Source organism: Perca flavescens, chromosome 6 (assembly GCF_004354835.1).
Source record: "Perca flavescens isolate YP-PL-M2 chromosome 6, PFLA_1.0, whole genome shotgun sequence".
NCBI lineage: Eukaryota > Metazoa > Chordata > Actinopteri > Perciformes > Percidae > Perca > Perca flavescens.
Window position 1 is genome coordinate 13,563,255 of NC_041336.1, and position 25,867 is coordinate 13,589,121.

The window sequence follows — 25,867 nt, forward strand, 5'->3', positions numbered from 1 at the left end:
GTTATCACTAGCAGGTGTATTGTTGCACTAGTAATATTCCCGTCTATAAAAATGTGACAGATTGTGGGGTTGTTAGTAAAACATAGTGTATATGCCATGGGCACTATTTTATTAAATCCATTGTGGAAATTTGGAAGGGAGCTATAGTGTAAATAACACTCAAATAAAATAGCAACAATATATATAATGCACAATAGAAAATGTAGTGATTTTTAGACAGTCTCACCGTCATGATGAAGCACATTAGTTACACTGATAAATAAAAACTAAAGATGTCTTATCCAAACTTTGTTGTTGTAATCAAGTAGTTACTGCTTTAAGTGAACAGTTTGAATGTAATGGAAGATCTTGTCCAGCACACTTTTTAATTTATTTAATTTGTGTATAGCCTTTTGCATGAGCAGCAGAAAATATCTTTTGACAGCCTCTGTAAGAATATCTTATTTACCAGTCTGCATTAAAAACTCTGTCCTTATTGAAAAATGCAAAAAGGAAAAAAGTCAGGCTCTTGCAATTTGGAAACTGTAGTTGTCCGTTCAATACGGTATATAGTCTACTTTGTTCATTTATTCATTCAATCAATAAAGTATCTATGTATTAATTCACTTTCCAACCATTTTGCAACTGCTGTTCTTGAAAAGTGAGAGAGTCTGTAATGCAGTGTTTTTGTAAAGCTGTAAAGACCCCACAGGAGTAGCTTTCAACCCCAATAACGTGTGAGAGTTTAATGCAAAGGCTTATGGGTAGGTTTGCAGGACACTGCAGCTACAGCTGTGAAATATGTGTGCTAAGCACAAGAGTGTAAGACTTCTAAAAAGGCTATGTACGTGTTGTCAGTAATATTTGTGAGATGTGTGCAAACAGTACAATGAGAAAAAAAGGGGGTCTTCAAGAAATCATTGTCCCAAACTGCAGCAAAGCACACATTGCTATGAATATATTCTAACAGTAAATATACAGGTATACGTTCACTTTGCTTCAGTAAAAGCAAGTCATTCTTTTTCAGACTACAAAGACTACTTGCACAATGATAAACCTGAAAGTAAGGGCCAGTCTGATTGCGGTTTGATTTCCACAATTTTCTTCAAGTGCCCATATTATGAAAAAAATCACTTTTTCTGGGATTTGGGGTGTCAGTTTGTGTCTCTGGTGCTTCCACACGCATACAAACTTTGAAAAAAATCCATCCATGCTGTTTTGAGTGAGATACTGTTTCTGAATGTGTCCTGCCTTCAGTCTCTCTCAGCTGTTCAAAATCTGCACGGCTTTCTACGTCACTAGCTGAAACGAGCTGGCTAACCGCAACCGTTAGCATGTTAGCATGCTACCTCGTTCTCAATAGCAAAGCACTGCTACAACACACATAAATTCACCATAATCTACAAAAGGACTACTTACATGTGCGCCCTCGTTTAGAAGTCTCCCAGCTAATCCTGCCTTGTAACTGACCGAAGTTGGAGAAACAACCTTTCTTTTACTGTCTATGGAGCAAGCTGACATCTGATCTACATGCTACTGCACATGTGCAAGTGCAATCAAAGATACTACAGAAGAAGAAGAAAAGAGATCTCACTCTGTAGCTAAAACCAAGACAAGGTGAAAAGAGGATCTGCAGCAGTGAGAGAGAGCTGTGCAGTATTCCGGTACAACCTTAAAATACAATTATGAACAGGAAAATGAGAATAATATGGGCGCTTTAAATATTTCTGCTGAGTCACTGCTCCACACCACTGCCACACTAACAAACTCTTTCTGGCAGCTTTTTAACTGTTTTCCCACCGTATACCATATCTGTCTCTTCTCAATCACTTTCTCTGCTCTCTCGTCTCCAAGGCTTTCTAGGCTTTCTCTTTTTCTCTCGCCTCTGCTCTGCTACCTTTGTCTCCTCAGACATATCCTTCTTTGTCAGGATTTCAGTATCTGTCTTCAATTTTTTTAAACATTGTTCCCACTGGCTAATGGAGAGTTGGTGACTGATAATGCAACCTATAAGATGATACATTAACTTTGCCTCAGCCTTGGCCTCAAAGAGTCTGGCCCAGGGAGATGGGGAGGAAGTGCGGTTTTAAATGGACTGTTGTAGATTACATCGATGAGATTGCTTTTAATCCTGCTGGAGTTCTGTTGTAGCAGGCCTTATGTTTCACATAATTAGCTTTGGAGGGGAAATGTGTGCAGGCCTGTGATTCCAAGACTGTGAAAGTGATTGTTTTAAGCTTGGATGAGATGACGGGCAGTTTTTCTCATGTTGTGTGTGTGTATATATATATATATATATATTTATTTGTCTATTTACCAAGTTGTCTTCTTCTGTATTTTCTTTCCAGCTGTACAAGAGTAAAGTAATGGAGCTAGGAGAGAAGCTGCTGCCTGCCTTTAACACGCCAACTGGAATCCCCCGAGGAGTCATCAACCTGGGGAGGTGAGTCTCAGCACCAGCCTTCACCTCCAAAAGTCCTCCATCCCTGATGAAAGACGATATCGAGTTATCACGCTGGCTGGCATTAATCAGCGCACATGCAGCTTATTCTTCTTGGCAACCAGAGGCAGAGCTTGATTCAAAAACGTGATCTAAGTTTGAAGTGAGAGAGGTCAACAAATACAAAATAGGCTAATATTGTATTCCTTCCTCTTAAAACTCAGTTAAATTACATGCAATGAAACTGAAATTTAACTTTCAGATATTGCAATGCCTCGGGACATCTTGGTTCATACAAATAAACTTTCACTTTCATGTTCAAAAAAGAAGAAAGTAGATACAAATCTGTAATTTAGTAAGAAAATTCAGCTCCACATGAATTTTTAGAAATGACAGTACCAATTTTCTGTGCATAAAAAGTTAATTAAAAAAATTGTTTAAAAAAAAAAAGTCTAAACAAACATTCTCCGTTTATTTTGTAGCGGCTGCAGGCTAAGCTTTACAATGACGATAACATTTGGATAAGAATTAATCTGGGTTCATAAACACTTCGGGAAGATCATATGAATAATATTTGCATGTATTTAAATTAGTTGTCTTGATTTTTAATCTGTTCCAAACCATTAGCTTTCTAATCTAAAATCTTTATTGACACAATCTTGTTAATACCACTGTCACGCAACACATCAAGCTATTTTTCCTTTTTAAAAGCATCTGACAATAAACTTCAAGTTCTCTTTCTCTCTGTTTGATTATTTGTATGCAGGAGTGGGGTTTACAAATGAGCCTCTTGTTTTCTGATTTAACAATTTTATCGTGAGACAGAAAAACAATCTGACAAACTGATGAACGCTGATAACGGCACTGTGTCGGTGACTGTGACAGTCAAATTATCATCGCTGGGCTACATACCCACAGCCTGACTTTACCTCTGTCTCATGCATGACTTAATGATTCAACTTGATGAAATGTTGTGAGACTGGATCTAAAATATTACACACTTACACACAGCCAATGTTGGATTATTGGAATTAATTTAGCTGAATTAAAACCCCAAAACTCCTTTTATGTCTTTTTTTTTAAGATTTTTGGGAAACATACAGTATACCCTCCAATTCCTCTCATTCACTAATCTTATTTTATAAGATACTTCCTGGCAATTCTGTCATCCACCTGCTACCAATTAACCCACCAGCCAAGCTGGACAGCTGCTGGCAGATTTAATTACCTTATTCTGCAGTTAATTCCTGCTACATCACCAACATGGGCCTGTGTGGTACAGATGGGCAGGAGGAACCAGGCTGCCCATACTGTGGTCATGTGGGGTGAATGGAACGACGTCCAGACACACAAACAAATGTATCAACTATACACACACGCACACGTCACTTGTGAGGAACATATGCAATGTGTAACAGAACACAAGCAGGCAGTCAGCACTGTGCCCACAGGGGAGTTCAGTCCTGCTGCACGGCCTGTGGCTCTGACAGTGTGTGGGAAGTACTTTCTCATAAGCTACAAATGATGTACTGTTGTGCATTACTTGGTGTTATGAGTCCTTTCCTGCATGTTTACTGTTGTGTTGTTGTGACCTGTCAAACAACTGCAGGTGAAATTTATCTCTGAGCTAAGTGTGGTACAATACATTTCAAGTGAAAGTTCAGATGTCACCGCACACCAAAACTCTACAAGTTGTTATTTGACTTTAATTGTTTAAGTGTTGAAAAGATTACTTGATTAAGAGATTAGTTGATCGATTGAAATGAATCATTTAAATATTCTTTTTCCAGCAAAAAAACAACAGACATTCTCTAGTTCCTGCCTCTCAAATATGAGGATTTTTGCCTTATATAGTATCTTTTTGTTTTGGACTGTTGGTTAGACAAGACATTTGAAAATGAAATCAAAAGATTTATCGAGAAAATAATCATTTGCCTGATAATAGAAATATATATGTTTGGTTGTTTCTTTTTTTGGCTTAAGATAGCTGTGTTTTTTTTGTATACACTTTACACTTCCAGCTCTTTCATTGTTTTACACTCTACGAGCACTCAATGGGAGAAATCTTTTCGATGTGCAGGATTTAATAAACACTTTATACTGTGGCAACATTTACTGCAAGTGTTTAATAATATACAAATAAACAAAATAAGGTAGTCATTGTTAGCGTTTTCTACAGCTAAAAGCCCTTCAAAATGCTGAAGATGGTCCCGATAGCATTTGATTGATGTGTGTGTGTGTTCCCAGTCAACATCAAAGGCTACAATTATTTTAGCTCTTCTGTTAAGATGCATAAAAAAGCCAATTTTCCCAACACATTATGCATGACATGTGATATTGATCTTTGCATTTTTCATCATTTTCTAACCTTGGTTATATTTCTGATAGCTGGTGTAGAGTTTTTGTTTGTTTAGGGGGTGAAAAGATTAATGGAAGAGTGCCAGTGTTGTTGCATACCAGAGGCCTGTACTACGAATCAAGATCAACCTGCCGTGGATTGATTTCAGTTACCCGGCTTCACCAAACCTAACAACCCGCGGCCCCGCATAAGTTGTGTCACGACGGTGGTTAACAACTAGTTCAATCAACGCAATGTTTCCCAATCCAGCGACGCACGCTTTCACATAAAAGAGGCGGTGTTTGCACAGCACGACCAATCGCAAACATCTACCAGAGCCGCAGATTTTACATAAGAAGAGCAAACTATAATTCTACATAAATATGAAGAACACAGACACGGTTTTACAGGCAAAACACAATACAGTCGCTGCTTCCTAAAACAGGAGGAAAGCTGGCAAAAAAAATAGCCAATGCTGTAAATACGTAAATCACAATGCTTATCAATATCGCTTCCCCATCAGTCAGGCACAAGATCTGACCATAATTACACGTGTGCTTTTCCATAAACTGTCGTTGCTTTAGTCTATTATTTCAGTTGCAACCCTGGCAGTGGTAAGCGATCGTGAGAGCAAATAAAAATATAAAAACATAATTCAAACCGGCTCAAGAAGCTGACAAATAGCTTATACGTAATTACCTCCGCTGAAAATCTATATCTTTATTAAAAATACCCATAGGGAATGTTAACAGGGTAGTCTGTCTCTAAACGTTTTAACTTTTATGAGCGCACGCCTCTCTCTCTCTCCGCACACCGAGCTCCGGATCTTAACGGTGACGCCGTTATCATTCGAGTATTGATTGGTTAGTAGGCGGTGCTTTAACACCGTTTGATCTCTGATCTCTAACTTAACCTGCTCCCAACCAGGTTAGGTGTGATAAACAAAACCCTGGGTTGAACCTGAAGTTACCTCATTAACGCCAAATCTTGCTTCGTAGTACAGGCCTAAGGTAGCAGCGATGTGATCACTCTGCTACCCACTCACACACACACACACACACACACACACCACCAACTGCCGCCGTGCACCGCCGCTTTGATTCTTAGATTGATTCTTCTTAAAAAAGGAATCAGATGTGACTCGAGCCAGAGCTACTAATGATGTAGCCCCCAAACTTTTAATGGATGCATTCCTCAGAGTAGCAAACTCTGACTCACACACCACCCACCTCCCACCTTTATCTCTCCCTCCTCTCTCTCCCTTTTTCCCCCTTCTTACAACTTCAGTTCAATTCATTACCGGATGTCTGATCTTCTCCAGCATTTATTAGAGGATATGTAACGTCATTCTAGTAGTACATTTTGCTTCAAGTAATCACAGCCGTAGTGCATTAGTGCGTTGTCTCTGAGACCACACATTAACTGAGAATTAGATTTGATATTACCCCACACTGACTTGAGGAAATAAAACTGAATGGTCTGAGATTGATGTTGATAGTTTCTAGGTAACTTTTTAAAGCCGTCTTTACACAGTGAAAACAGACTTTGGTAAGTGTCAAGTTGAGGTTAATAAAACTTTACACAAACATTGATTACATCAGGCAACAATAAACATACGTAACCGTCTGAGGTCTGAGGGCATTTTCACATATCTTCTTAAATGTACCTTTTTAAGGTATTTGCATATAACTGATCCCCATGTCTTTCATATCAAAATGTTCAGAACAAACTCAGCTGTCCTTATAGTGACGCCTACATTTTTTGTAGAGAAAGTATAAAGACATAATTTGGCGCTAAAGCGGAAACGTCGATGTTTGCTTTTTGAAAATCCTCAAATCTCTTTTGAAAACAAACCTTAACTTATGATGTATGAATTGTTTCGGAGCTTGAAATGAGTTTACCAAAGGTTATATGTGATTAAAATAGTAAATAAATGTTGTAATATCGCTTTTTGAGTAGGAGTTTTGTCAAACAACGTTAATCCTCAGGGGGTTAATGGTAGACCATGGTAAAGGTTATTTTATAGACTTCTGATGAGATTTTTAACATTATGTAATTAATGTTTATGGCATGCCAGCTAACGTCAACTGCCATTTCCCAACTTAACTTTTCTTTAACTAATCAGATAAAAACATAAGCACACATTGCTCGATTGCAAACACCCAATAAATTATCTAAGCTTTCACCCAAGCATATCATAGTATACAAACCCCACCGCAAATATGAAGCAGGTCTTAAGGTTTTTTACATCCAGCACCATCCAGCACCATAACAAGATTTATATTCAATTAACCCAAAAGACCTCAACAATATGTTTTCTTGGTCATTGCTTTTTCTTTTTTCAGTGCCACAAGATTTTTTTTTTTGTTTCCCATTGTTGTAGTTTACAAAATCAGCTTTAATACCTTGTTGTCATCACCTTGTATTTGAGGGGTTGTTGTATGAACATGGCAGCAGAAAATGAAAGCTATTTCAACTTAATTAAATTTATGAAGTGTTTGATAGTGCTGCAACCGGGGATTATTTTCTTGATTCATTTATAAATGATTTGGTCTATGAAATGTCAGAAAATACCGACAAATGCCCTTCAGAATTTTCCGCAGCCCAAGGTGATGTATTCAAACTGCCTGGATTGTCCAACCATCAGTCCAAAACAAAAAAGATATTCAATTAATTATTACATAATACAAAGAAAAGAACTAGCTAGCTAAGCTAGAACCATCAAAATTGCTGCAGATACATTTTCGGTCAAATGCTAATTAGTTAATTGACTAATTGTTTCAGCTCTGGTGTTACACATACAGTTGAAGCTGGAATATGGAACTTTTGTAGCAGGGGTGGGACTCACCAGAGGCCCCACGATACTTATGTCACGATATTATTGCGATTTTAAACATATTTGGATATTCTGTGATAAATTGCAATTTATTACCTCCTTTCCAACCTCAAATCACTGCATCTTTATTTGACCAACTTCTTCGGTCACACCTGCTAACCAGAAGAAGAAAAAAACTCAACTGCACCATCTAGTGGACTGACAAAGCAATTGTTTTTATTATTCTAGTACCAAAAAGTTAAATTCTCATGTGCTATTTGTATAATGAAAATATGGATACTTAATATCTTATGAAGGTGTTCGAAAGTGTCGATGCCTGTGTGCCAGGAGACTCAGTCTACTTGTTTGGTTATTGTCTCTGTTGCAGTGGCACCAGTTGGAGTTGGGGCTGGGCCTCAGCTGGGAGCAGCATCCTGGCTGAGTTTGGGACCCTTCACCTCGAATTTGTCCATCTGTCGGAGCTCTCCAGGAACCCCATCTACACAGAGAAGGTGCAATATATATTTATAGGCCAATTCTCTGCATGATGCTTTCCATCCTTGAAGAAATGATATAGTACAATGTGAATGTGTGAAAACAAGGCAGTGCGGCATCTTGATGATATTATTTTGTACCCTGGTGTCTTTGCAGGTGATGAACATCAGAAAACTACTGAACAAGATTGAAAAACCCCATGGGCTGTACCCCAACTTCCTCAGTCCAGTCAGCGGCAACTGGGTCCAACGTAAGTATTGTGTTAGTTATATTCTTTATTCTTGTTATACATGTGTGAGATTATTGTATTGTATAAGATTATGGGTAAATGTTGGTTATATAATTTGTATTTCTAATGAAGGACAAGGTCCATGGCTTTATTGTATTATTGGGGGAAAAACATAAGGTTTACATGTTACCTTGGTGACAAATCCTTCTTTGAGCTGCAAAGGGAAGGTCATTCTTGTTACCTACTAAGTATTACAATTATTGTGTTTTCCCAATGTGGGATTAAAGTACAGGACTTTGAGTTCATTAAAGGTAATTTCACGTTTTTACCTTCCCCATTTCTGGCTCTTTCATTTGGGTTTCACATCACTGACAGACCTTGAGTCACCTCACGTGTCAAAGCTCTTTTAGCTGCTCATCTGTGCCACCCACTCATCCGTCTATTTTCCTTTCATTTTTAATATCAGGCTAATAGCAATGGCTATATGACTCCCATTGCTCTGGGTTATTAAAATGATAATGAATTCAATTACTTCAGGAAATTGGATCTTTCTGATTTACCTGAAAGTGAAGTAAAATAAATAAATAAGATTGGGATAAAATGACGCTGTGACTGAAAAGGTGGTAATCTGGATGAGAACAGAGCTAATTGTTATGGGTGAGCATGTAGAGAAGCAAAACTGTATATATTTATTGCCACAAAGGGAAAAAAGAAACCTTGGCTTCACAGCTCACCCTCATCTGTCTGTGTCAAGGACAAAGATAGCAGCACTGTTATAACCTCGCGGGGGAGTCAGCAAAGGTGTGTGTTCATGCAATAAGCAGGAGTGGAGACTCATGCACGCCTCCACTGCAATATCATATTCATCTTTATGAATTTGAATGTGGATTTAAGAGGAAAATCAACAGCCACTTGTTTCAATTTCCACTTAAGCTTTAAGTGTGTTACATAATTAAAAAAAAAAAAAACATTTTCTACCATCAGTGAACCGAGAGCATGTGGGTTCACCATACATGATCATGCACGCTACAAATTAATCAGAAAAGCCAAGAAAGAGTGACAAAATACAGACAAGGCAGCATATTTTGGATGTTTCACCACAAGCCACAAAGGCTTATGTAACACTGTGATTCCAGCAAGTTAGTCATGTATGGTGGCCTGTACGACTTGATTTTTTAGTGGAATAACAGGATTTCTGCAGGGCTCACCAAGTTGAATTAAATTATTATTTATTATTAATTTAATACCTGTTTCACGATCATACCGGCCAAAGTATGAAAGTATAATGGAAAACCAGAAAGGACGATATGGCCTAGAATTAATTTACTATTATGTCCTATTTTTTTCAGTACTTCCCAGCAGCATAACAATAATTTCTAATGGTATAATTCATTTAATAAATGTAACCTGGATAAGTGACATGAAATATATGGATGAATCAACCAATTAAAATGATTTATTCATTCATTTCATCTAAGTTTTTGCTAAAATCAACACCATTAGGAGACAATTAACTTCCTACTGTAGTGAGCAGTAGTGACAGTGCTACAGGTCTGATGGTGTTGACTGTAACTCCACAAAAAAAAGGATTGAACAGCCTCCTGTGCACCTACTGTCACAATAATACCACTTTTAGCTTAAAGGTGTGCAATGTCTGCCAACAGCTTTGAATTGTATACAAAGTATAGTAAACTTTTGAATGCTTTTAAAGTATTTTCAACTTGTGCAGAAACCCTGAACCCAGACCTTTGTGTGACCCTGCTCAATATTGTCATACATACAGCCCTGTTTCCCTCATATTCTCCTTCTTAGATCACGTTTCCATCGGTGGCCTTGGGGATAGTTTCTACGAGTATCTGATCAAATCCTATCTGATGTCAGACAAGACTGACGGAAATGCAAAGACCATGTACTACGGCGCTCTGGAGGTATGGAAATTTTAATCTTAAATTTCACGCTCCAGCATGGCTCAGTTCAAAAACAGATCAGATGATAATAGTTAACAGTCGTTTGCATAAGCCTGCAATCAAACAAAGTAATTTACACTCAGGATGTACAGACAGTGTTAAACAAAACAACGAGAGGACAGCAGGTACCTGGGGCGGGGGGGTGGCGTCACGCATTTATTCTCTCTTTTTTCATATTTAATCCTGTGCCGCTATGGTCTTCACAACGTTAATCTGACGCCGTTAAATTCAGACTTGGACAAAGTTTAAAAGTTTTACAGCAATGTCCAACCTAGTAATGCTGCTGCCATGGCTTTTAAGTAAAAGTCACTGAGGCGCTACATTGGACCAATGTGTTAAATTGCCTTTGCATTTACATAACAAGGTGCAGGTCTGAAAGTCGCTATACTGCACTAAACCTAAGTGTTCTCTCGTCACTCAAAACCAGGACTTTTATGCATAGATGTTTCTCTCTTCTATTGACATTCAGTGGATCTTATTCAGACACGGATGTACATAGAGCCGTAATGGACACTCTTATTTTAAAGCACCATACCATGATTATATACAGCAGCAGTATTTTTGTGTCAGAGATGCTCTCAATGGAACGGTCATAGGGAGAGGAAGCAAGATAATATTGGAAAAGACAAGCTTCCTGGTACTGCGTAATGTGATTAGATGGCAACTGACTCATGTGTATTTATACACTGTGATGTAAAATAGGAGCACTCGCACTACCTGCCGAAATATGTCTGTTTACATGAACCCACTGCACACACATGCATAAAAATACATCAGAATCTGTCTGTTTTCATCTTTAATGGAGATAATGCCAGAGTAAAGCACATTTCCTCCGGCTACAATTATGTTATCACAGACAATAACTTGAGATTGCCATTGAGATTTCCTCAGTTCATCAGACGGTCAAGCCAGAGGCATAAGTGCTAATTACAGACCCTCCTTCTCCCCTGTGACTTGATTTTCATATGGCCTGGGACCCCCCCCACACACACACACTATCAGATTAATTTATATACTGTGTGTTTATACAGAGATCTAAGGTGAAGGCGCAGCGCCACTTATTATCTTTGGCATTCAAATACAAGTAGATTACTAATTAAACAGTGTTGAATAGAAAAACATTTTCTAATCATTAAATGCCATGATTACTGTTTTTTTTTAGAGAACATGGTATTTTTGGTGGTATGGTATTATTATCATGTTAGTATTACTTTGTTTTGCCCTCAGCAGGTTGCATCTTAATCATCCCTCATTCAGCATGAAAGGTTTCTTATACAGTATACAGCAGTAGTAGAAGGGAATTGTTACATGAAGAGGGAAAAAAGTACATGATACAATACTGGTCATCCCTGTCACTAAGTAATTTGACATTAAAATATCCCACTCCACAAACCAAATGTTCTTCACATATGAATCTAAAAGAGGATGCCTTAATTTCCTCATCTTTTCTATCCAAGCTCATCCTGAATAGGATGAATGATTGGACCTGAGATTCAAGGGGGAATTTACACTTTTAATTATCAGCACATTGTGGGGTTGCTACTATCACAAACCTGTATTAAAATGCAAAATAAGCATCAAGCCAGAGAGAATGGATGAGAGGGACATGAGAGAGAGAAAACAAAGGAAAATAATCTGTAAGAGGTAATGATTAGGCGTCAATTAAAGCATAAAGCGCTGACTAGAAACACAGCAGCAAGGCAAAGGCAAAAATGCACATAACTTTGCAGATTTCTCTGAAGAGGAAAGTTGAGGGTTTTTTCTTCGATTCAGAATTCTTCCTTTACTTCTCTGCCTTGTGCAGCTTCCTTTCGTTTTTCTGATCATTTATTTAGGATCTGTACGGTACCTCTTCTTCACAGGGTATCAGATGAAATCCCTCAGAGCTTTGCCTTCCTGTTCTACAACACATACATAATTTAACATATAAATGCAGACATTTACAGTATAGCAGCATGTAAGAGTCATCCCTCATGTGTGTGAAATTTGTCCACAGATACTGTACAGGCCTTTATAGAAAACACTGTGTATATATCCTATGATTGGGAATTGTTGTGCCAATATAAAAAGTATTGCAAAACTTGTAAACATATTCAGTTCACATAAGAATAAAGCCCAAATACAGTATTGTAATCTTAAGAAAATGCTGGTTTAAACATTCCTGACCGTGTGTGTTGCTGCAGGCAATTGAAGCTAACCTGGTGCAGAAGTCACCGGGTGGTCTCACCTACATGGCCGAGTGGAGGGGAGGGATCCTGGACCACAAGATGGGCCACCTGGCCTGCTTCTCTGGGGGCATGATCGGCATCGGAGCTGATGATGGAGCGCCGGAGAAGAGACAACACTACCTGGACCTGGCTGCCGAGATCACACACACATGCCACGAGAGCTACACTCGCTCAGGTGAGTGGAAATATTGGGAATGCTAAAGAGGGGTATTTAGAGTGTGCAGAGGCTCTTTGCTTTGAGAGGCTGCACAATAGGTCAGTTCAGGAGGCTCAATGTCATCCAGAAGGATGGCAACAGATGAGGAGCTGCTTCTGCTTTTTTTTTTTTTTACTTTTTACACATTGCCTGAGGCCATATAATATGTTTTACACTGGGAGCAGAGTGGCCCTTTTTGCCTTTGGTTTGCTAGGGTTGGTGTATGTCTTTTTTTATTGCACTGAAGATAGAGTTCTGCATGGGCCTAAAACTGAGACCTGAATCCAGCCCGTACTGGCGCCTTTTGGACTCAATGCAACTTGGATATTTCTTCTTCAAAGATAAAGTTATATGCTTGGTTCAAAAATCTTTCTCACTTACAGTAAATAACTAATCTGACTACTGACTAATACACACATTGCGGTCTAGCATCTAAAAAAATATATATATGTTTTTGCCCTACTGGTTGGTAGATCAACTTTACATATGTACTTCCAAAACATGGCATGCATCAACAAAGACGATTGACAGAGTCAGAAAGAGAAATTATTTTTAGTTTAAATTATATTTGAGAATAATAATCCAACCCCAACCCAAATATCCTGCCTATTATGAACAAGAAACCAGTCAAATGTTATGGTTCATCCCTGTTGTGGTACACTATCTCTGTCTTATTAAGAGAGGTTATGGTGGCCTTCAGAGTAAGAAAATGACGAGTCTAGGAGAGAGATACTGTAAATTAAAAAAGGCCTTAGACATTTTAATTTCCCTTGACTCAAAAGAATAATCATTCTTGGTGGCTTCACCTCAACAAAGAGACGACAGGCCCTAATAAGTAATAAGAAGCAGCGAAGAATTAAAGTCCTTGATTATTCTCCAACGTTTCACAGCTGTAGGCAGCAACAGCAGACGTGGAGGTGTCTTGAAGTGTGTTAGATACTGATAATCACATTTTGTTTTAATTCAGAAGAAAGAATGAAAAGAAAAGAGACAAGGTGAGAAAATGGAGATTATGGAGATAAAGAATGGTAGAGTAAACATTGTGATAAAAACTGATTCCACAGGCAAATTCAGTGTGGCTCCAACATACAGTATTAATGAGGGAGAATAGAGTTTCTATAGATACATACCCATGAGAAAATATGCAAGAAGATGAAAAAGCAAAAGTTCCCGGCAACAAGCCTGCCTTAAATTCTTTTGGAAAGACCGTTGTTTGATCTCTTCTCTTCCCTGGCATCTGTCTTGGCCCTGGCAATAATCTGCTAATTTTAAGCTTCCACTGTTGGGTGGGCTGTAAGGATTCATCCTCAAGTGTTCACTCGCCTTCGCTTTTCCAGTAAGATAATGTGACTCACAGAAGTCTCATAACAGGTTTTTTAATATGCTTGGAATACTTTTGATCTGCAGGCCCTAACGGCTTCTCTGGCTTCCTCTTTCATAGTCATCCACCAGGTTTCTCTTAGTTCATTAAAGGGGACCGGATGGTACTTAGCAGCTCTTGGATTAGCGCTCTGCAGAAAAGAGAGAGAAATGCGATTTGCTATTGCATGTGCGTAAAGTGGCTGCTATTTAGCTGTGTCTTAAATACGTTTACCATAGAGACTTCTGCTGCAGCTGCTGCTCTGGATCTCTGCCACCTTCACAGCAACATAATTATTAGGGGTGTGCAAGAAAATTCATTCACATTCGAATCGCGATTCAAGCTATAGCGATTCAAATTCGATTCATAGAATTCCAAAAATCGATTAATATTTTTTTAAAAAAAAAAAAGGTATGTCTACTGCAATCACATGTGAATCTAATTGAGAATAGTTTCTGAATCGTGCACCCCTAACAATTATGCTGTAAAATGGGGATAAATGGGAAGCAGCAGGAAGAGGAAAATGTTATTGGTTTAAAAGAAAAAAGTGGTAATAGACTTTTAATGCTTAGCTTTGTGCATTTCTGCTATTGAGATGTAGGTACAATGGAGCAACTTGAGAGAGACTGAGAGCATGTACAACTTAGGGCTGCCGCTTATTCAAACTACTGTTCAAATATAAGAAGAAAAAAAATGTAATTATTAATGTTCAGCTGGGAACTAACAGAACACAGACTGGATTTTGGCAATATTTACTAGTGCAAAAAGCAGGTGGGGCAGGTAACTGGTTGGTAAAAATTATAACATAGTTGAGACCAAAATGTATTTTTGTGTAAAATATTGCTATTCAGTTCCCAAAGCAGGAGAAAACTAATCCTGAGAGAAACTTTTAAATAGTGTTTGATACAGATGTGTTATTTTTCTGATGATTGTGTTGTTTGCAGCGTGAGTTACCGATGATCCTCTGTTGAATTACCATTAGCATTCCACTCACAAGCATCAACAGCACAGAGAATAATTTAGTTCAGTTGTGCTAAACGTATCAAGACAATACATAAGTGAAAGGTACCATGTGGAGTTTTTGACCCTTAGTGCTATGGAAAAGTTTTTTTTTAGGAGTGGGTCCGGTTTCCTGCATGTGTACTCGGGCAATTTAACGGACATTCCTGCCAATGGTTTCACACTATTCCACTGATCTTCATGAGGCAGTAAATAATAATATAAGAGTGCAAGCTACTGTAGTAAAAATTGATGTAAACAATGCAGGACTTAAAATACATTATACCTCACTGCACGCACAATGTGTTTTGGTGAGTAAGTAATTTTATTTATACATCAACTTTCAATTGTAGAGCTCACAAAATGCTTTACAATAAAAGACAAATGAGCAAAAAAATCATGTGAAAGAAAACAAAAATAATTTAATGTAATGTAAACATAACACCAAACTAAAACAGGAACAGATCTGAAACACTGGGACACTTTTTACTAAAATATGATGAATGTACCTATAATGGAAAATAAAGGTCTGTCTCTTAAATAGGCATATTTATAAATAAAAAAATTATTATTAATTATTAATGCGATTGAGGTCATTGAAGATGCCGCGAAAGATTTAAGAATCTACACCATGAATAGGCTTCATATTGTAATTATCTACTGCTACTTCTGTCTGTCCTGGAAGAAGGATCCCTCCTCTTGCTCTTACTAGGATTTCTCATTCATTTTTTCCTGCTTTTTTTTTACTATCCGAAAGGAGCATATTGTAAAGCTCTCTGAAACTCATTTTTGATTTTGGAGTGTAGAATGAAATTTACTTACTTTAATCAACTTGATGTCACTGACCCACCAACTGTATCTTCCTGTCTTAATGTTTTTTCAGTAGACTGTTGTCCTTATTAATGATCTTTTCAGCTACCAACTTGTTTTTTTTCTCATCGTCTTGCTTGAAAATGCTCACTCACACACATACACCATAATGGACTAGCTGACCAGGTGGCCCAGCTCTCTGTCACACTGACTTCTTATTTCAAGATGATTGTCTGTCCCAATCTGATGCACTCTCAAACCCTCAGTGACCTCAAAGAACCTGCTTCCTCCAACATGGCCCAATTTTCCAAGTGGCTACACAGTGGTTGGCTAAAATCACAGATGATAAGCCAGAGAGAAAAAGAAATGTCTGAGCAAATCGAGCACAGTAGGTAGAAACGAAATGTCAGACTCATCTTGCGTGCCAATGCTCCTACCCTGACCTTGGCAACAATAGATTCCTTTGTTCTGTATCATGAATATCATCTCTTTGCCAGGCAGTCTTGAATTGTGGTGGAAATATAATGAAAGTAGCAGGAAGAATGAGGAGGAGGAACGGAGAAAAGAGAAGCCCACAGACCGTCTGGCATGCTAGGAAGGTCTTAATAGTCTAACCTCAAGACCTTTTTTATTTTTAAACCGAGCAATAATTGAATGGTCTTTGTGGAAAAAAGAAACAACATTTAGTGTGCTTTGATTTTTTATTTTTTTTGATTTAGAAATTGATTTCAGAGCTTTTGAAAACGTGGCAAAAAAAAAAAATCTGTTCTGTTTTTTGTTTTTTTTTACTCTGATAGCCACCAAACTTGGACCTGAAGCCTTTAGATTTGACGGCGGAGGAGAAGCCACAGCAACCAGGCTGAGCGACAGATATTACATCCTCCGACCAGAAGTCATCGAGAGCTACATGTACATGTGGAGACTGACCCACGACCCCAAGTACAGAGAGTGGGGTTGGGAGGCTGTTGAGGTGAGATACAGTATACTTTTCCAAGATCTTTTTTTAAGGCATGATGACATTTTGTTTTTCATTTAAACATTTCATCAAACTAGTCCTGTTGGCAAAGCTTTCCCAATATACTCTTAGTCCAAAGATAAGAAGGCCCTTATCTCTAAAGACTTTTCTCAGGTAAAAGTGAAACATGATTTCTTTTTTTTTTTATTTATTAAAAGGCATACTATGTGACTTTTCCCTCTTCGGTCCCCCTACAGGTTGTCTCATTGGAACTACAGCTCGCGCGGCTGTAGTTCCAATGAGACAACCTGTAGGGGGACCGAAGAGAGAAAGTTACATAGTGTGCCTTTAAAGCAGAATGTAAACCAGACATTTGTCTCTTTGTTACGCTAATTTTTCATCCTGTCATATACCGAATTGGCCTGGATATAAGAATTTATTTTATGGAAATTTCATTTGATAAAGTGTGTGTCGTATGATATTCCAGGACTAGACATTTACACATTAACAATATCAGAGAGGGGTTTTGTTTTTTAGTGTTAAAGTTGCTAGGCCAGCAAATTACTTCTATGACTAAATAGTTTCAGAAACCCCCTGCCCTTCATATTTGTGGGACTGTCTGACAGTTTGACATTCACACCCACTTCATGCTGTGTGGACTTCTCGCTCTATTTGTTTTCTTTACGCACCTATGTGTCACATTTTGTGTGGACAAACAAGCACAAAACGGTCTGGAAATGGCCACTGTTAATCCCCATATTCAGTGATTATCGCATCTCCATCCTCTCTATGGCTGACAGCTTTTCACTCCACCTTCCAGCTCGGATCATCTATAAACACATTTGACCTCCAAGTTAAAGTGGCCTAATAGTGTTTAGGAAGCCCCTATGGCTTGTTTTAAAGTGTCAAAAGTGTCTCCCGATATTTTACTGCAGAAACGGTAGAGAACAAAGCAGCCAAGAATTACTAACAGTCTGAAAATTGATAACAGCTAGAGGAATTCTTTCTGACCACTTCAACAGCCTAACAGCAGAGTATGAGACAAGCTACAGTAGACACACTTTGTTTTAATGAAAACGGATGGATGGATGGATGGATGGACTTTATGTCTCATTTCTATGAGTAAAAAGGCTTCAGGGACTATTTTCTATTTGGACTAATAGCAACTCGGGGGAAACTTTTCCAACTAGTCTGAAAATGTTTCCTATCTTCAAAAATTATTTTTCCAAAGGGGTTCATCTACATCTTGGTACTTGTCTTATATCCAGGCTAGAGATTGGGTTCACGAGACGAGACTTTAACACTATTTTAAAGAAAACTTCAGTTAAGAAATATGACTGGAAAAATAAACAAGGAAGTAGGCTGCTTTTGTATTGATTTATGACTATTTTAATTGCAAAACCGCTACCGCTGTGCAAAAGTGAACTCAGAGTCAACTTTGGCGAGCGGGCGGGGGATCTTCTATGCTAATTTAGAGGTCCAAGCCAGACTCATCTTCAAAGCCAGATGTATTATAAGACCAACCAGGTCAGACTCTGCTCTGCACTTGTGACCGATATCGCGAGACAATTTTAACCTCGACGAGAAGTCTAGTCACAGTCGAGGCTGCTACGGCACTCTCCTGTCAGGCTCTTGAAAGCGGTCAGAAGGATTTTCTCTGTCTGTTAAATTACATGACTTCATGTTTACAGCTATTGGTTTCGTTTTAAGAAGTCTGTGTGAACACAAAGTGGAACAGGACCATATAAACTGAAATACAAAGGCCCACTATAAACAGACTTGAAGAAACTTGCTGGCCTAGCAACATTAAGGCTACAATCAGCACATACTCCCTAATGTAATGTAACGTACTGTAGTAGGCGGTACTTGCTCCATTCAAGGAGAAAATCTGCTGTTACATGTACAGCCAGTCCTGGAATAAAATACAACTCCCACTTACTCAGTTGTGACAACCAGGAAAAAATATTTTATATTCATACCAAAAAGTACAAAGAATAATTTCCTGTTATGTTTACAGTAAGGAGTAGTAGATACAGTACAGTATGATTTTGTACTCTATACTTCTGTCTCAGGAGTAGCTTGGACTCTGATTTTAGAAATTTTATTCACCTGTCAAGCCCCTTTAACACCCTCAATTACCCTCAACCCGTTTCCTTAATATTGTATGGCACTATACATTAGTGTGTAGATCAAGCAATCCCACTAGCAGGAGGCAAAGGTTGTGTAGGGAGCAGCATTATTAATGTGGCAATAGACAGGACATTAGCTGTAGTGTAGAGGGCTGGCATGATAGATTTAGCATTAATTTAGTGCGCACAGGAGTAGAGAGATCAGGCTGACGAGTTTGACAGGCCTTTAATTATTGGCCACAAAGGTTGAGAGCGGGTGCACAACGCTTCTCTTTATGAACATCAAGCATTAACACGTCAGGGTCTTTGTTAATTAGCACATATAAGCCAACCCTTTGTAGCAGGGGTAATAATGTGCTAATCCGCTTGGCTAGCTCAGCCACTCTCCATTAGCCCTGGTCAGATTTAGCATTGCTTCGACTTCAATTGTGTAGCCGGCTATAGGGTTTCACATGTTCCGTGATGTACTCTTTCTATAGGTTTACATGGACACACTGTTGTGGAATAAAGGATTTTCTCTTTATTATATGATTTCCTCTCTACAGTTTGTAAAATATTTGGTCCTGTCAGTGCAGAAGCGAGAGAGTGAGTTTTTTATTTTACCCACTTGACCAGAGCTGCTTAACTGGGTGAATGAATAAATATACATAAATGAAGTAGTATTGGTAACACTTTACTTGAAGGTATTGACATAATTGTACCGTAGTATTTATTCAATTTGTACAATAAAGCTGGCAACTGCAAGAAGTGGTCTTTACTTTTGTCCTGAAAAATGTTTGTGAAGATGCATGTACACATCAGGTTGATATGTTTGTATCTTGTAAAGCGCTTTGTGATTTTTATCTGTGAAATGCACTCTTAATAAACTTTACTTACTTACATTTAAATCTGCCCTCTCCCTCCTGTCAGGCCCTGGAGCAGCACTGCAGAGTGGAGTCTGGCTTCTCTGGGATCCGTGACGTTTACACGATGACAGCCAGCCACGATAACATGCAGCAGAGCTTCTTCCTCTCAGAGACACTCAAGTAAGTCCTCTTTCCTCACTAAACCTCCCTGAAGCAACTGCATGCGTAAAACAACACAGAAATGTGATGTGTATCTGAATGTGATTTTCGCTTGTAAAAGAAACATGGCTAGCGAAGAGATGATGTCTAAACTGTACTTCCCCTTATCATTCTGGGGGCAATAAGCACAACAAACTCCAGGTGACATGTCGTATCACAGCTAGTAGACGCAAAGAGCCTTTTTTTTATGACGGGATCATGAATCTTATTCAGGTCAGCAGTCACCAGAAAACACCAGACTGTGATGCTGCCTCACCCAGTGTTACACTATCGCTAATGTGCAGCCACTTTAAAAATGAAAGTGACTTATCATGACAAAAAAATACTTTGTTTGTGAATAATATATTAATGCTAGATTGAGCTGGCAAAGCATTCTTGTATGAAACTTGTGGGGGAGATTTATTAAAAAAATATTTTAGTTTGTCAGAAAATCCCATGAAAAGAAAAAAAACTTACAATGTGTGTTAGTCCTGTAAAATTTCAATCAAAGGCGAATTTAAACTAATTATGTTCTGTCATCAGTGCTACAGTTGGCAATTTGGTGGGCAACTCAGCAGTTAAGTGTTAAAGTATGCCATAAAAATGTATTTTTTTAGTTGTTTTTTTGGCATTTTGTCCTGATTCAAAATTATGAAGTTGAAAAGATTAAATTATTGATATGATGTAAATGAAAGTTCAACTGAAGGATGCAACCTGCTAGAGAAGACATGTCACTCGGTTGGAATTGTGGAACTAAGAAAACAGGAGTTAAGTATTCAATAAGCCAAGATTTTGATGAAATTAAATTCTTGTTTTTCCTGGTTTCTCAGGTATCTGTACCTGCTCTTCTCTGATGACGACCTTCTCCCACTGGAGGATTGGGTCTTTAATACAGAAGCCCATCCGCTGCCCATCATCCGCAAGAGCTGCCTGCAGGACGAAGCAACACAGGATAAGACAGTCTCCGAATAAGACTGAACACCACCAATAACTGAGACAGTTACAGACACGTGCACATGAAATGTGCACAAGAGTCTCACACAAATATTGCAAACACCAATTCAATGCAGGTTCAGAGTCTTTTCAGGAGCGTGTTACGGACTCTCAATTCCTTTCCTGTAAAGGATGTTGTCATTTTACGCTGTGATTGTATATCCGTTCGCCGGGGTTCCTTCCTGCTGGCACTTCTTTTTTGTGGACAATCAAGACAAACATGACTTTCATGAAAAGAGCACCTCTTTCTTTCTTTCTTTCCTCTGTGAGGAAACCAGTATAACTTGCAGACCCAAATGTAATGGGAAGAGGGTTGAACTATGGGCCATATTGTTAGAGAGAGATAGAAACGTATAGAAAACCACTTGAGTTTTGCTCTTTCAGTTTGTTTTGTTAATCTTAAGTGATGAATGATTTCCTTATCTCGTCATTGCATTTTTTCCTTTGTGAGTACACTCTTTGACCAAAGGTTTCTTTGCATTTCTATTTTCCCCTTTTTTTTAGTAATGTTTTTGTTGAGATTTGACAGAAAGTAAAATTTACAACAAGTATTGAATTGTAATAAATATTGATTAATGTACAGACAAACATGAAATGTGATTCTCGAATCCACCTCCAGACTAATGTTGATGTCATGTTTCTTACTGAAACAAGCTTGAATGAATTTTAAAAGTTTGGAGGTGTCAGGAAAGTGGCAAGCATCCAGGGACCATTTCTTAAAAACAATTGTTGGGGTGAGTTTCCACTGTATGCTTGGGTTATTTGTGAACGCTTTCTCAGTCCTCTCAGCCTTTCAACTCAAAGTAACAAATGGAGTACTGTCAGTTCTGTGGCTGTAATACACGCATAAAGGCAAAAGAACGCATTTGCTAGCCAACTCCAAATGGGTTTTCCTGTTTCTGTTGTAGTTTTTCTGCTTCACCCTGCCTTTACATGTGAATCCATACGGCTGCCAATACTGATGTTAACGTCCGTAAGCCCGAGAGCAGAGACCAGTTTTAATTTTCTTTATTGTCCTTCTCATCACTGCTGTCCTGCACAGTTGTGGCGCGAATGTGCTGTAAATACAGATGAAGTGACTGACCCCTGTATGAGCTTGTCTTGATTTTATTTTGTGGTCTTTTTTCTAAACTTCAGTGGTTATTTTTTTCTGGGTTCTCTTTTGATTTGCTTCCCTCAGGTGTTTCAAAAAAAAAAAAAAAAAAAAAATGTTTTGACTTTAAGTCTAGTTATTGCTGATATTAATTAGTATTACTTATTCTTACTGTTTGATTTAACTTACATTGTTGAATATTTTCAAATACTGATAAAAAAGAACTGTGCAACTTTGTACATTTAAAACAATCCCAGTTGTTGTGTTTTTCATTGCTGTTGTTGCCCTTGTTGTTTACTTATTTACAAAACCAAATGTACTACTTTGTTACTAACAGGTCGGTCGTAAAATGTTTCATAAAAACTCATAGTATATTATGTCAAAAATATTGAATAAAAGGTAATAGTATAGCATGTCACAAACATATTGGATAAAGTCATAGTGCAGTATGTCATACAAATTATTCCATAAAAGACATAGTAGGTCATAAAAACGTTTCATAAAAAGTCATAGTGTAGTATGTCATAACAATATTTTCATAGAAAGTCATAGTATATGTCATAAAAATATTTTTCACACAGTCAGTATTGTATGCCATAAAATTTTTATAAAAAGCCATAATAGAGTATGTCATGAAATATTTTTCATAGAAAGTCATAGTATAGTATGTCATAAAAATATTTCATAAAAAGTCAGTATACTATGTCATACAAATATTTCATAAAAGGTACAGCATCTCATAAAAGGTACAGCATCTCATACATTTCATAAAAATTAAATTGTATAGTATCTCAAAAATATTTTATAAAAAGTTAGTATGGTATGTCAAACATTTCATAAAAGTCATAGTATGTAATAAAAATATCTCTATCTATCTATCTATCTATCTATCTATCTATCTATATATATATATATATATATATCTATCTATCTATCTCTATATCTATCCATCTCTATCTATATCCATCTATCTATCTCTATATCCATCTATCTATCTCTATATCCATCTATCTATCTCTATATCCATCCATCCATCCATCCATCCATCCATCCATCCATCCATCCATCTATCCATCCATCTCTATATCCATCTCTATATCCATCTATCTATCTCTATATCCATCCATCCATCTATCCATCTATCTATCTCTATATCCATCTATCTATCTCTATATCCATCTATCTATCTCTATATCCATCTATCCATCTATCTCTATATCCATCTATCCATCTATCTCTATATCCATCTATCCATCTATCTCTATATCCATCTATCCATCTCTATATCCATCCATCCATCTCTATATCCATCCATCCATCTCTATATCCATCCATCCATCCATCCATCTATCCATCCATCCATCCATCCATCCATCTATCTATCTCTATATCCATCCATCCATCTATCTATCTCTATATCCATCTATCTATCTCTATATCCATCCATCCATCTATCCATCTATCTATCTATCTCTATATCCATCCATCTATCTCTATATCCATCTATCTATCTCTATATCCATCCATCCATCTCTATATCCATCCATCCATCTCTATATCCATCCATCCATCTCTATATCCATCCATCCATCTCTATATCCATCCATCCATCTCTATATCCATCCATCTCTATATCCATCCATCTCTATATCCATCCATCTCTATATCCATCCATCCATCCATCCATCTCTATATCCATCCATCCATCTCTATATCCATCCATCCATCTCTATATCCATCCATCCATCTCTATATCCATCCATCCATCTCTATATCCATCCATCCATCCATCCATCCATCCATCCATCCATCCATCTCTATATCCATCCATCCATCCATCTCTATATCCATCCATCCATCCATCCATCCATCCATCCATCCATCCATCTATCCATCTATCCATCCATCTATCCATCTATCTATCTATATTCCGCACTTGTTTCCATTATAGATTTAATTGTAGGGGGATGTCTCAAGGTTGTGGAAAGTTCCTAGCCTGACAAGCCAGACCCACATCAAGATGTTGGGTCTGGGAACTCACCATTGACGGAGCTCAATCTGAGGGGCGGGATAAACTGTTGTATTTCAAATTCCCTCTGCACATAATAGGATAGCGCTACAACCAGGCAGAGCAACGAAGAAGGTAGCAGAGCTAGTTGATAGATTAAACTTTTGTTGTATCCAGTCGGCAAAACTCCGAAAAACATCTTCCTTTTTTAAGAATGACTTCTGTGCCGTTCTTTGTTCTTTCCTCAAAGAAAAGCTCAATTCCAAGTCTTCCAGAAGACCGCTGTTCCCAGCAGCAGCCATAAGCCCGCCCACCGACTCTATACACGATGCGATTGGTCTGACCAGAGTTTGGTTTTTCCAGCTCGCAAGCCAACGGGGGGTGCCTAGACCCCCCTGGCTGCAAATTAATTTGCTGCCACTAGGGTGCGTCTAGATTTCTAGGCTAGAAAGTTCCAGCAATCACAACCAGAAAATGACTAATTGGGTTTAGCCATTGCACCTCTCACCCGGTGTCAGGCCAACAAAGCAAGATTCAATACCTTCCTCCCCAAATTATTTGACTCTACCTGCCATCATCTGAATCTTAATCTCAGTCAGTGTGATAGCTTGAAGGAATTTTTCATTGGCTTTAAATAGAATCAGCATCCATTATTGGCAGTATTGACATTTAATAAAAAAAAAAAAAAAAGTACTTTAATGTCATGGATCTACTGACATTAATCTTTCAATTACCTTAAAAAAGGACTAATGCAAAAGGGTGCGAGTTTAAATGCTAAGTTTAAATGTTATCCAAGTTGAAGCCTGCAGCACTCTGCTACAATGCAGGGCTATTTTTCCCTTCAACAAAAGGTGTGATAATGAAAAGAAGGGTAAAAAGAGAAGGACAAAATGTGTACATGTGAGCTCGCCTGGAGACAAATGGGAGGATCACTGTCCATTTGAATGCGCCTGAGACTGATAGTGAAGGACAAACACTACAGATAATCCACTCCCCCTCTCGTATTTTTTTTCCTGCTTAGCTGCTCCCACAGTTCCCGACAAGCAGAGTAGGGCGTCAAAAACAGACAAATCAGGGCTGCTGTCTGACTTGGCAAGACCCTCTATCGGTGTGTAACAAAGCAGTAAAAGCCATCACTATCTCTCCACCAGTCATCCTCCAGCTGTCCAACTCAGGGCAGCAGTTTTACAGGGGTACAAAACTGTCAAGCCATGGGAATCCGGTTCGAATATTACTTCATTTCAAAACATTTTCAACTTCACCTACTCACATATTAAACTGCCCAGTGATCAAGGACAAAGGAACAATAAATAAAAGCATTTTAAAATACAATGCACTGCATATTACAACTTCACTTCACCCTTCTGTTGGGTCCAATTAGATAGCACACTGTGAATATGATTTGACTTGATTACAAACCATGTTGATAACAGTAAAAGGTACTATAAACAAAAGCCAGATATTACTTAAATAAAATACACATTGTCTGTGACTTACAACATGCCTGATATTAAGAAAGGAAAATGCCAGAGCGCTTCCACTTTAGCTTAAACGTCAACTTTTTCCATAACTTAATCAATTGATATTTCAACTGCATTTATCGAGAACTCTAACTGTTCATCTGCTTTCACATCTTACTCACCTTACAGTTCAACTATGTACTTTTAGTTTAGCTTCCTCTTCACTTGACATTTCCAGTGCTGATGTTTCATTGTTTACACTTTAACTGACACTGCTTTCACCTGTTACACAATGCGCACACTTCAACTCCTTTCAATGCTTACATTTCA

At 38.1% G+C, this 25,867-nt stretch overlaps 1 protein-coding gene across 4 annotated transcripts in view; it reads left to right on the top strand.

The window, feature by feature from the left end:
- LOC114556871 (mannosyl-oligosaccharide 1,2-alpha-mannosidase IA) overlaps positions 1 to 22,059 on the top strand; it is a 218,198-nt gene extending 196,139 nt beyond the window's left edge. For all 4 annotated transcript variants that reach the window (XM_028579966.1, XM_028579964.1, XM_028579965.1 and 1 more), the window contains 8 exons: positions 2,328 to 2,422; positions 7,961 to 8,084; positions 8,224 to 8,317; positions 10,109 to 10,224; positions 12,447 to 12,666; positions 16,654 to 16,826; positions 19,850 to 19,965; positions 20,814 to 22,059. In XM_028579966.1, coding sequence (XP_028435767.1) covers positions 2,328 to 2,422; positions 7,961 to 8,084; positions 8,224 to 8,317; positions 10,109 to 10,224; positions 12,447 to 12,666; positions 16,654 to 16,826; positions 19,850 to 19,965; positions 20,814 to 20,955 — 1,080 coding nt within the window. In that variant the 3' untranslated portion in view covers positions 20,956 to 22,059. The remainder of the gene's footprint in view (positions 1 to 2,327; positions 2,423 to 7,960; positions 8,085 to 8,223; positions 8,318 to 10,108; positions 10,225 to 12,446; positions 12,667 to 16,653; positions 16,827 to 19,849; positions 19,966 to 20,813) is intronic.
- Positions 22,060 to 25,867: the final 3,808 nt, after the last annotated feature.